The sequence below is a fragment of the Xiphophorus maculatus genome, chromosome 10, assembly GCF_002775205.1.
Source record: "Xiphophorus maculatus strain JP 163 A chromosome 10, X_maculatus-5.0-male, whole genome shotgun sequence".
In the NCBI taxonomy this organism is placed as follows: domain Eukaryota; kingdom Metazoa; phylum Chordata; class Actinopteri; order Cyprinodontiformes; family Poeciliidae; genus Xiphophorus; species Xiphophorus maculatus.
Window position 1 is genome coordinate 7210091 of NC_036452.1, and position 13701 is coordinate 7223791.

The 13701-nt window shown below is 35.6% G+C and overlaps 1 protein-coding gene across 1 annotated transcript; it reads left to right on the forward strand.

The window, feature by feature from the left end:
• The first annotated feature begins 971 nt into the window (after positions 1 to 971).
• LOC102236045 (60S ribosomal protein L19) lies at positions 972 to 3752 on the forward strand. The gene is made up of 6 exons (XM_023340477.1): positions 972 to 1040; positions 1864 to 1970; positions 2044 to 2166; positions 3159 to 3279; positions 3360 to 3470; positions 3559 to 3752. Exons 1-6 carry the CDS (start codon positions 1036 to 1038, stop codon positions 3683 to 3685), a joined length of 594 nt encoding a protein of 197 aa, XP_023196245.1. The 5' UTR covers positions 972 to 1035; the 3' UTR covers positions 3686 to 3752.
• The last annotated feature ends 9949 nt before the right edge of the window (positions 3753 to 13701 follow it).

Below are 13701 nucleotides of genomic sequence, written 5' to 3' on the forward strand. Positions count from 1 at the left end.
ATACCTACACACTCTCTCAGCATGCATCTTCTCTCTTCTTCATACTTACAACACTCTAAAATAACATGCTCTATTGTTTCAGACTTCTCACAATAATCACACTTTCCAGATGCAAGATTCAGAGAGATACCTTTACTTTCTTTCAAATTTCTTTCTCTGAATCTTGCATCTGGTCCCATAGAAATGAATACTATTTTCTTTGACTCCCCCTAGTGGTCTGGAGCACTTCCGTTTTCAACACTTTTTGTTTGCTGCATTTCATTCGGGGGTGTTTGCGTCTCTCTTTTTATTTGCTGCATTTCATTCGGGGGTGTTTGCGTCTCTCTTTTTATTTGCTGCATTTCATTCGGGGGTGTTTGCGTCTCTCTTTTTATTTGCTGCATTTCATTCGGGGGTGTTTGCGTCTCTCTTTTTATTTGCTGCATTTCATTCGGGGGTGTCTTCTTTTTTGTTTGCATGTTTTCTCTTTTGCTGCGCATTTGCACCTGTCGGCCACCGTAATCCACTACCTCGTATTGGTCTACCACTGAAAATCCCAATGACTTATTGAAGATTGTGGATGTATTGAAATATTGTGAACACTTTCAAATACTTTTGAGAGGCACTTTACCAACAAGACCATATTTACATTAACTTTATATATCAAAATTATTCAGAAAGTATAGTTTTATAATGTAAAACGAAACTATTTTTACAGCACTCTGAATAGATTGAAGTGTCATTTCAGAAAGTCTTCTGCGGCTTCTAGTGGTTGGATTAGCATACTACATGTTTTTGGACCGTACCACTGTGTCCATTGAAAAGTAATGGAATACGCTCAACATAACGTAGATTAACATACTATCTTAAATATCTCCAGAATATTAAAATAAATTTTAGCCCAATATCACATATTTTATTCCATTATTCATTTTATTGTAAAGAACTAGACAATTATGATAATGTCAAAGTGAACTAGTCACCCATCTTTATCGCTAAAATGGTACAGTCTCCTCTCGTTCTATTTCCTCCGTGTCTGTCAAGCTATCGGTAGCCATGAGGTAAGGCAGATATTTATTTACCCACTTGTTAGCTTTTCTCTTTATCGTGGTAAACAAAAATGTTTTGGTTTTGACATTTAAACTTAAACAATTACTCTAGTTTTTGTTCACTTTCGGTGAATGTAATAATTTCACATAGAAAGCCGCTTTCGGCCTGTGTTGGAAAGCTAACTATGCTAACATGTAACAGAACATGTCAGAACATGAATCCACTGCGTGGCTGCGAATTAGCAACACTTCACTCTGATTACTTATTATTAATGTCTGCCATAAGCCCAGAAAACTTAATTTTCTTTGGACTGTCAAAACCTAAATTCCAGTAACCAAACCTCATTGTGGTTTTCATATTTGAGTTTACAACCTGAGTTAAAGGTGTCTGTTTCTACACGCAACCACAAACTAGTTATTAGCTATAAAATTCATTAGCTTGGTTAATGTTGGTTACCCTGTCACATTGATTTCCCCAGTTCTAAATGTATAAGGTGCCACTGACCTAAAAACAATTGGTGACAATCTAAGATATATATATATATATATATATATATATATATATATATATATATATATATATATATATAATTTTTTTCCAGCTCTTGCTTAATGGGAAGAGTAGTTGTCTTGTCAAGTTCCCTACTGATCTGTGTACCTATCCATTAATCCATTCACCAATTTCTGTTCTTCTAATTCATATAAACATTTGTATTGTTACTTTAACAATGGAGTAAAAGCACTGAGTGGTCTGAATATTTGAGTATTTTGAGTGTGAAACACATCTAAATCTTATTTATCCACCTAATATTTGTGGTTATTTTTGTACATAAAGCATGCTCAGGCTCCAGAAGCGCTTGGCCTCCAGCGTCTTGCGCTGTGGCAAGAAGAAGGTGTGGCTGGATCCCAATGAAACCAATGAGATCGCCAATGCAAACTCTCGTGAGTTCAGAGTACAGTTGTTGTTGTCCGTGATATGCTGTGCTTGTCTTATTGCTCTATGTTTATATTGCAGGGCAGCAAATCCGAAAACTGGTGAAGGATGGCTTGATTATCAGGAAGCCAGTCACCGTTCACTCCCGTGCTCGCTGCCGCAAGAATACTCTGGCACGCCGCAAAGGACGTCACATGGGCTACGGTGAGTTATTATAAATAAAAATGACTCTCTGTACTTGAAATTCACTTTCAGCTACTTTCACATGGTCAAAGTAATCTATGTTTTATTTACTGTGACTTGCAAAGTAGTATTAACTCCTGAACTTTTAGACATATTGCCATGTTTCAACACAAACTTGAATGTATTTTTGGGGGGATTTTCTGCCAAAACAAAACAGGACATGAATGCAAAGTGGTAGGAAATGTATACAAGATTTTAATTTTTATTTGTTTTTTTATAAAACAGAATCTTAAAGGTGCGGATCTGTGTATAGGCCTGTCACAATAATCAATAAATCATTTAAACGGATGATAAATTAAAACAAACCCAATAATTTCCATTAGCATGATTTATTGCTTATTTCTTTTCTTTCTCTCTTTCTGCCAAAAACTGGATCATTTTGGCTTCAGTTTGGTCTCGACTAGCCCTTTTTTTGAAGAACAATGTTGTTTATAGAGATGTGAAAATTAATTTTATTTGTTGTTTTGTTTGTATATTTTGTATATTTAAAATGTCTTCCAGTTCTAGTGTTAAATATTATAATTTAAAGTTTACTGATTTTTGAGAATGTGTTCTTGTGTTTTTGCCATTACCATTATATCACTTAAAAATGGTCTCAAAACAACAATATTATTGTTTATCGCAGTAACATGTGGAACAATTTATCGTCCAGTAGAATTTGTTTTCATGACACTCCTAGTTGTGTAGTTGTGACGAGAATTGAACATTTTGGCCAACATAGAAGTGGGGAAGAAATATGTACAGTTTTTTTGAAGTATGTGGCAGTGATATGACAAAATGGAAAACGCCTAAGGAGATGGCTGTTGATGCATGGACTGTAAATGCTCAGTTAAATTTAATATAAATGTAAATAATAAATTTACAATTTAACTGTCACTGTATGCATGCAGATTGTAGGTCTACTTGTTAGAATTTCTAAATGAGCTTTACATTTCATTATGCTTCCCTCCCAGGTAAACGAAAGGGTACAGCCAACGCTCGTATGCCAGAAAAGTTGACATGGATGAGACGTATGAGAATCCTGCGCCGTCTTCTTCGCCGCTACAGGGAGTCAAAGAAAATTGACAGGCACATGTATGTGGGCATCTCCATTAATGTGGTGAATAAACTTGTGTTTCACTTCTTTTTACTATGAGTACCTGTCTATATATCAGGTACCACAGTCTCTATCTGAGGGCTAAAGGTAACGTGTTCAAAAACAAGCGTATCCTAATGGAGCACATCCACAAGCTGAAGGCTGATAAGGCTCGCAAGAAGCTATTGGCGTAAGTTTTCTCGTCGTTTAGTTTTTCTTTCGAGACAACGACCTGATGTTGTGTTGCTGAAATTAATTTCTCTTGTTCATCCGTGCAGCGACCAGGCTGAGGCGCGCCGCACCAAGACAAAGGAGGCCCGCAAACGCAGAGAGGAGCGTCTCCAGGCAAAGAAGGAAGAGTTCATAAAGAACTTGTCAAAGGAAGAGGAGACAGCGAAGAAGTAAATGCAACATGTAAAAAAATCTGTCAGGTTCAGCTTTTGTTGTTAATAATAAAATTCTATGAAATCAATCATCTGCTTTTATTGTAAATATTATTTTCTGGGGGAAAAACACAGAATTGTAAAGATTTTTGCTCACCAAGTAAGTCAAGAAAATGTGGGTGTGTATCCACATCAGTCCATCAGGTGGCAGTAGAGCACCACGTCCTGTGGTCAGATGTGTCTAAATGCAATTACCTGCATGATTTATCTACTAAAACAGGCTGTGCAAGGTGGCAGGTTTGGTTTCCGAAGCGTGAAGACATTTTACAAATCAAATTATCAATTAAAATTACAATTTGGTAACATAATATGTAAGTAATCGAAAATTTGTTTGCTTGTATTACACAATGCAATGCATTCTATATCCATCTGAAACTTAAACATTAGAAACAGAATGTTTTCTCTGTATATTGCCATAAACAAGAATATAGTGTCTTTGGTAATTTACAGTAAAAGGCAGTTCTTAATTATATTTTGAGCAACCAAAGAGTACATAATCGTCTCCATGTCATTGTGAAATACAATTACAATTGCTGGTATTCTGTTAAATTTAATAGTTTAATTCAATTTTACCATTTTTGTAACTGGTTAGTTTTTAAAATTGTACTTTTCAGCAAAACAACAGCTCTACATTTTACCAGAAAGGTATATTTCTATACATTTTTACCTAGTATATGGTGCAACTGTAATGTCAAAGTATTTAAAGTACAATAAACATGTTCAGTAAGTTAGTACTGGAATTAGAAATGATATAAGGAGAATATAAAACGTATTTAACAAAAAAAGCAATATTGTTGCTGCAAGAATATTGAAAGCTCACGTTGCAGAGACCAATTCGATGTGTATAATTTGACAGATAAAGTTTTATTCTGTAAACTAGAAAATTTCGGAAGAAATTTAGCCGGGGCCTGCCGAGGCGCGCCCGTGGGGTTTGGGCACGGCGTCGTCGCTACAAATTGGCGTCGACGCTAAAGTACGCCGCGACGTAATCAGTGGCACGCGGAGAACCGCAAGAATGTTAAGCGAGGTGGACGTGCACCATTCGGTACGATTTAAAATGTTGTCAAGGCTTTTATTTTGGAAGTTTTGTTAAACTTCATTTCAAAGGGACAAACTAATCCCATGCGTAATAGTCCTTGGGTGAAAATAGTTATATAATGCTCAAAACACAAGTAGCTGATGTAAAAATATTCAAGGCTTTTATTTTGAAATTTTCAGTATGCTTCATTTTAAAGTTGCGAACTAATACCACGTGTAAGAGTGCTTTGGATGAAAAAGTCAAATAAAGCCAAAAAGAGCAATTACGTCATGTAAAAATATTCAAGGCTTTTATTTTGAAATTGATGAAAAAGTCAAATAAAGCCAAAAAGAGCAATTACATGATGTAAAAATATTCAAGGCTTTTATTTTTGGAAGTTTTGTTAAACTTCATTTCAAAGGGCCAAACTAATCCCATGTGTAATAGTCCTTGGGTTAAAATAGTTATATAATGCTCAAAACACAAGTAGCTGATGTAAAAATATTAAAGGCTTTTATTTTGAAATTTGCAGTATGCTTTATTTTAAAGTTCTGAACTAATACCACGTGTAAGAGTGCTTTGGATGAAAAAGTCAAATAAAGCCAAAAAGAGCAATTACGTCATGTAAAAATATGCAAGGCTTTTATTTTGAAATTTTCAGTATGCTTCATTACGTCATGTAAAAATATTCAAGGCTTTTATTTTGAAATTGATGAAAAAGTCAAATAAAGCCAAAAAGAGCAATTACATGATGTAAAAATATTCAAGGCTTTTATTTTGAAATTATTATTATGCTCCATTTTAAAGTTCCAAACTAATCCCATGTGTAACAGTGCTTTGTATGAAAAAGTCATATACGGCCAAAAAAAGCAATTACATGATGTAAAAATATGCAAGGCTTTTATTTTGAAATTTTCAGTATGCTTCATTTCAGAGGGCCAAACTAATACCACGTGTAACAGTGCTTTGGATGAAAAAGTCACATAAAGCCAAAAACAGCAATTAGCTGATGTAAAAATATTCAAGGCTTTTATTTTGAAATTATTATTATGCTCCATTTTAAAGTTCCGAACTAATCCCATGTGTAACAGTGCTTTGGATGGAAAAGTAAAATAAAGCCAAAAAGAGCAATTACGTCATGTAAAAATATTCAGGGCTTTTATTTTGAAATTTTCAATATGCTTAATTTTAAAGTTCCAAACTAATCCCATGTGTAACAGTTACTGAGTTAAATCAGTTATATACAGCCCAAAGCAGCAATTAGTTCTAAAGGCCAGTTCAGTCCTGATCTGTTTCAACTGAGGATAGATAGAACTACAGCGATGCGTATTTGTAGTCCTGACCACCAGCCAATAGCCTCTTGAGTTCCGTTGCTATGGTAAATAATGGTCTCAGCAGGTGTGAGCTGTGAGTCATACATGCTCAAACACACCATTGTGTGTTTGAGCCTACACGTTTTACTGAAAAAAAGCATTGGAAACAAATCCTTCGTGTTCGGGAACCGTAATACATATTCGAAAAGCGTTTCGAGCGTATGAGAGGGCAATGTGTCTTCTGCGATAGTCCCGAGATTCATATCTGTACCTCACTCAGAGCATTTACAGTGATGAGAGAAAGAAATGTTGTGCCCAGATCTGAAATTCTATTCAAATACATGGGAGAGAGCCTCAGACAGCCTCAGAAAATCCTGTCGCATGACTTTGCTCTGAAGCACCGTGACAGAAAACCGTACGGTCTAGATAAATTTCGAAAACATTTTACCGGAGCAGACAGGCGTATCAATGTCAGGACCGATTTTGATACTAATCGTGCGATATTTGTGGGCGTGATGGCGATTTCAAAAATGATTTGGGTTGAAAAAGTTGTCTTGATCTCTCACTCTAATCAGCGAGAGACGCACTCTAACTTTAGGAAAAATGAGAAACTTTGGGTCGCTTAGAGGCAAATTGTGGACAAACCGTAACTGGTATCGACGAGCCGTCTTCACTTTCGAAGAGATCACAGACGTATCTACAAAATGAAATTTGAATGGCATTTCTAGGTGAAATTGTGACGACACAGAAAATCCTCAAAAATAGGGTATTTCTAGGATTTTTCCCATTGACTTATAATGGGGTTTTTTTCGTAGTTTTTTGCGAATTATGTCGCCACGTTAAGCCCAAATCCCACCAAAAGTAATAGCTGGAATGGCGTGAATTTTCTGCACGTTTTGATACCTCATTTGTAGGTGTGCACCCAGCGGTACGAGCCGCATTAACGGTTACGGAAGAAAAATAAAGAAGAAGAAAGAAACACTTTCTCCGACAATAGTAATAGGTTCCTGCCATTGCTTTGCATGGCAGGCCCCAATTACATTTATTTATTTTCCAAAAATAAAGAAGTTTAATATTTGAACAAAATATCAACTACCTGGTTTTATCCTTCAGGCGATAAGGAACACTTCATGAAATGAAAATACGATGATAACGAAAAAGTTATTGTCTTTAATTTAATAAGTGATTGGTAAATCAGAAAATATAACCTGACTTTATATAATTTGGTAACGGGACAAAATATGCAAGCGACTCTAGAAATGCTCTATTTTCTTTAAGCACTAAAAATAGCGTACTTGGGTTGAAACTGTATTTCTTGTTTCTGGTTTATTATTACACATGACTGAACACAGACTGCACTGACATTGAACTATAGACCCAAGACTGCTATTGATGTTTTCCTATTAATAGATTCCTATGTTTTGGCCCGCTTCACCCTCAGCGCACAACACAACCACAGCATCCTGAACTGCTGGGTCGGTTCTTCACACAATCACATCATGCAGCCAAGATAATCTTGAAGCTCTTTTGGTCAAATGTTTCTCTAAAGTAAACTGTTCGTGGGAATACAAAATGTCCTGCTGAAGTTTGTAATCTGGTTTTCCCGGCCTCAAATGTAACAACTTGATGTTTCTAAAGTTGAAACGTGTCAGAAAATGTATTTAATAAAGCTTGCAAAACAAGAAAAAAACAAAACCATTTTATTTTTAATTTAAATTTGGTTTCAGATAAAGTTGCACAATATATCTTGAATCCGTTATCTCAATATGAGTGTGTGCAGTATTCATGATGCAAAGGTCTGCTTGGAGGGCAATAATTGGATTCCAAATGTTACAAACTTGCATTTTACATGCTAATGTAATATTTAGCCAGTTGGACAGAGTCTCACGGTAGCAGATGCTCTCGGTGCGCGCAACTGACGTCGCTCAAAATGTTAGAGGAAGAGAGGAAAGAAAGGCACATCACATCGGATAATCATTGTTTTTACGCTAGTCACGATAACAAATTCTGCTGGACGATAAATTGATCCAGCAGTTATCGCGATAAACGATAATATTGTTGCTTTCAGACATAGGCGTAACTTCCTGAAGGACGGGATGTACATGTCCCCACCAACTTTGGCCTGACGGGGAAAGTCCGCACCAGTGTTTTCTGCACATTTTTTTCTTTATATGCCTGCATCCATGTGCGGACAGTAACTCGGCAGCAGCTGCACGCTGTATTCAAGGCATTAACAGTTAGTTAAGGATTTTTAAAATTCCTTTGTAAAACGTAAATGGCAAGTCCGCTCAGTGATCCAGTGGATTGGACATCACGTGACTTACTGTGCGCGCAGTGGCTGTGCGCCACATGCGCTGTTGCTTTGCATTGAGTCAGGAATATCGGTGGTCGGGGAAATGACACAATCAAGCAAAGAATCTGAGAAGGGGACGCAAAGTTTCGATATTGTCAACACTACAATAACTAGGTCCAAAGGGATCACATTTCACAGGTCAGTAAAAAACTTTAATTAAAAAAATATATAAAGAAAGTGGAGAATAGGTTAGTCATGCTAGCTTAGCTTTTATCACCTTAGCATGCTACAGAACTGACAGAAACCAAACTATTTATAGATTTATATGCAGAGATAATATATATATTTTACATATCCAAACATCAGCACCTCATTAAGCCACATTTTATACAATCCAGTAATAACCCTACTCACCAGCTGCCCCAACCAAACCCAAAAAAGGTTTTGCATCTTTAATATTTGCTATATTAAAGACAGATCATATCTCACCTGTTATTTGTAAGTCAGCAGAACAAAAGGTTTTGCCAAATGAATCAGAATACAAAGTTTCTGATACAAAGTTTGCACAAACGAGGATTCATTTGGTTTACTCAGAAGTTACTTATTCTGCTTTTGAAACGTTTAATAACATTTCGATTGCTACAGAATCTCATGTTGTTGATTTGATTTGATTTGTTGTTGTTTTTAGCACTTGATAAAATCAGACAATAAAAGGCAACTATGTGATAATTCTTCACAAAAAATATTGCTGAATTATGAAACTGTTTTCAACTGTAGGTAAGCATTGAGCACATAAAGGCTGATTCCATAAATTGGAATATGACTGAAAAGTTCCTTTGTCAGCAGTTCCATCACCAAGTGAAAGACATTATATAGATTAATTAAATTACTTCAGTTTTAACATATTTATATTTCGTATTATGTTTAATACCTGCTAAAAGGTTATTTTTGAAAGGTACTATTAATCTGACAAGCCCGATCAGTACTCATATCCTGATTTATTGAATAAGGATAAATCAATAAAGCATTGTAAGTTTTGGCTTTATTCTTAACACTAAAAAAGAAAAGGTCTTCCACTAACTGTGGGTGCAGCAGAGCACCGGTGCTCCTCCTTGTCCACCAAGTTGAAACACAAAGTTACAGCCTTGCTTTCAAACCATTTTTAAGTAATATAATGGTAATGGCAAAACACAAGAACCCATGATCAAAGATTGGTAACTTTAAATTTTAACGAACATTTACCACTGGACCTGAAAAACCTTTTAAATATCCAAAATAATTAAACAAAACAAATAAAATACATTTGGAAGTCTTTGTAAACAAAACTGTCCTTCAAAACAGTTAAGACCATAGCACCAAACTTAAAACGTTAATCCTCCAGTTTTTGGTAGAAGGAGAGAAAAAAAGAGATAAATCAGGCCAATGGAAATTATTGAGTTTGTTTTAATCTCATCATGCGATTAAGTGATTTATTGATTATTGTCACAGGCCTAGTTTACGATAATATTTACCAATATTATCGTAATCGTAAGATTTTCTAAAAATGGGTTGCCCTGATTTTAAAGTGCTACAGAATCCAGGAAGACTTCAATTTCTTTCTGCACAAATGGCTTCACCAAACATTTACTTTAACCCCCCTTGCATTTATTACCAATAATACCAAATGGATCGTTAAATACAAACCCAATCCTTGTAAATAACTGTGGTCTCTGCTGGAATGTGTGGCAGGAATAATTGAAGGAAAAAGCAGTTTTTTTGTTTTTTTTTGTCCTGCAGCATGGCCGTTTTGAATGCATTTCTTCATTAACATAAGGCAGTGCTATTTCCTGGAGCGTGAGTCTTAATGGGATTAGATGAGGAGAGGAATATTAGCTGAAATGAAACACCGCTCTTTATTGCATTTGGCCTTCAACCCAGGCGGGACAAATGGAGCATGCTGTGAAGTTAAGGAGACCCACAATAACAATCAAAATGGAAGTAATTAAAGAAAAATTCATATAAATAGACTGAATACTGAAAACATTGACATCAAACTGACAATGTCATCAAGTAAGATCAATGACCTGATCTTACTGTTGATTTTATTGCTTTCATTTGCCTTCTCATCCCATCTAACAGAAGTTAGGAGGTTTTCGTTTCACATGAGTGCAAAACAAAAATTACTGCCGTTACTTCAAATGCAGATTAATTGAGATACGTTTGAGTTTGGGTTCCTTGGGGCCTAAGAGATATCATGTGTAGGAAATGCTTGTAAAAAGTGCGGCGTGAATTTATTTTCATCCTCCTTGGTCGATGCTTTGCAGAACCACGCTGCTAGTCTTTTGGAAAATGTCTCAACCAAATTTCCATATATTCTAATAGCAGAGAAATGGGAAGGAGCAGCCACTTTATGGGGTTTTGGTCTGGATACTAGGAGTTAAACCATTTCATTGTAGCTCAGATTGTGTGTTAGGATTGTTGTCCTGGTTGAAGGTGAACCTCTGCTCCCATCTCGGCTCTTATGCAATCTCTGGATTGCCCTGTTTTTTCCTTATCCATGTTCTAGTCAAGCTTGAACCACTTTTGTGGATTTGCTGAAGGAAAATATCCCAACAACATGACGCTGCCACCGCCATGTCTTACTTTTGTGGCAACATAATCTGCAGAATACATTTTTTAAAAAGGTTGAGATATTGTTTTCTAACCTAAAACTGCTAAATAATGTTCCCTAAAATAAATTAAATAATACACAGCTGGACTCTATTTACTAATTAGTTGATTTCAGAGGGTAATTGGTCACTCAAACAGTATTTATAGACATAATGAAGTAATGGGGTCTTAATACAAAATGCTTGGCAGACTTTTCGAATTTTAATTTGTAAAAAAAAAAAAAAAGGAAATGCACATAATTTTCTTTCTACTTCATAGTTACTATGCACTACTTTGTGTTGGTCTACCACATTAGATCGTTAGAGAATACGTAGCACTTTGTGGTTCTAATGTTCATGATCTAATGTTCTCAAGTTCAAGTGGTGTGAATACTTTTGCATCGCACTGCCAGTAAAAATAAAATATTCTCATTGTAATTCTTATTGACATCTGATACGTACAGTGTCTTCTCTCTCATATGTTCACCTCTGATTGCTTTGGTTCACTGATGAACAGATAAAATGCCATCTGGAGGATTTTGATGGTTTAATTCTCTCCATCACATTTGGTGATTGAAAGTGGTTTTATCAAAGTTCTTTCAACAGATGCAGATCAATCGGACACACATCTTAAACAGATAAATATCACAGCCCTGCTATGTTACAGTCAGGTTTTTTTTGCTGCTAAACGCCTTCACACAGCTGCAAGCTCATATCTGATCATCATTTAGAGTCTGCTGAGTACCAAAGCAAAGATAAACATCAAGATTTCCTGACATACAGCTCTGGAAAAAAATTAACCACTTCACTGAACCTCATTGAAAACCTCCTGGTTATTCCACCAAATATTGTTTTCTGATCTCTTTCTGAGTTAAATCCTTTATGTCCTACATTTAAAATGTCCGCCTGGATATTTTTGTTATTTTAATTGTACGCAGTTCTTTAAATGTCCTGTGAGTCAATATATTTGCCCAATTTATCCATAACAACTGTAACTTTCAATATCTAGCAGTTATTTTCACAATTTACCGTATATTAAAAGAGCGTACCTCAGACTAATTTCACTTCCTGCTACGCGGGAGTGAAATTACCTTAATAACTGGATATTTACTGGATAGCGCAAAGTCTCCTTTTTCAGAAACCGTTGGACATTTTTTTAGATAGCGCAAAGTGTGGCGGGATTACGGTAATGCAAATTTGGCTGGATCGCCGGCGCTTCACTTAGGACTTAAATGTTTTAAAACATTTGTATTGTTGTTTCTAAATTAATATGAACTTGTTTTCTTTGCACTATTTGAGGTCGTTTCTCATTTTCTGCAAATAAATACATATTTTTTTCTTGGAATTTCGTAGACTTGTTGTCAGTAGTTCATTATTCTTATTAAAGAATAATGTTAATTTTGTTTAAACATATACCTATAAAAAGTAAAGTCAGAGAAACTGATCATTTTAAGTTGTCTGTTAAACGTTTCAGAGCTGTACAGCAGAACATAAACCAGAGAGACAGGAGTCAGTCTACTTTTTTAAAATGACAGATCATCTTTTTGTATTTTACAACCTGCCAAAGTGATTCAAAATGGCAGCTCTCCAACACATTTTCTTCAACCTTAGCTTAATAAAAAGACACCTTAAGTTTTTTCGTTGAGTGCTCAGGCACATTTGTGACTTAAAAAATGTGTAAAAAAATAAAATTTGTTTTACCTTTTTATTCCTTCAAAAGCAGAGGTGTCAAACTCATTTTCGTTTTGGGTCCAATCAAAATCATGAATCCTCTTGTACCAGGATGTATTTATAAAACCCTTTTGCAAACTGTTAAAATATTAATGAATTCTTAAAATTAAATAATAATGTTGAACATCTTTTCGGTCCCTTCAGGATTTTATGATGTTTTTTGTGATTTGTGTTTGTGGTACTAATTTGCGATTTTTGCGCTTATTATGACGGTAAATGCGACTTTTTAATCGCTGTATAGATCATGGACTATATCTGACAAGTAAGAAAGTTTTTGACAACTTTTGAGAAAAATCTGCAGTAAACTCCCAACTATTAGCGCCAAAATGTGCAGGTATTTGTTGATTTTGTGTGAATTTCCACAATAATTCTTAAGAAACTGGAGGGACTGATTGATATAATTTGTTAGTAAACAATAAAAACTTGATTAATTTGATTGATAAGATAATATTTAAGCATACTTAGTGTTTAGTCTAGAATCTAGAGGGCCACATAAAAAGCTATGGCGGACCGGATTTGGCCCACGGGCCTTGAATTTGACACATGCTCAAGAGAATAAAAGCACACGATTTTTTTTTAACTCAGGCTTTCATAATTAATCCGTCAGAGGACTAGAGTATGGTTAGCGCAGCGGCTTGGATTGTAATCTGTGAAGCAATCTGACAGACATACGTAGAGTGTGGGACAGATTGACAGTGGCAGCAGAGGAGACCATATGATGCTGGAAAATAAATCTGAACAGACTCGAAGCTTGTAACAAATCTTAGCTGTCAGATGCTGCACTGCTGTTTCTTCAGGTTCAGACATTTCACACGTGGAAATATTTGATTTCCATCAGCAAATATGCAGAGGCACACTGTAATGTAATGCAATAATATCTGCAGCCCTTCACTTTGTCGTGAATCTCATTGCTAAAAGACACTTCGAGTTGCACTAATGCTGTTGTCAGTAAGGATTTGGAAAATACAGCCAGAGCTTAAGAGCAGGCAGCGCACA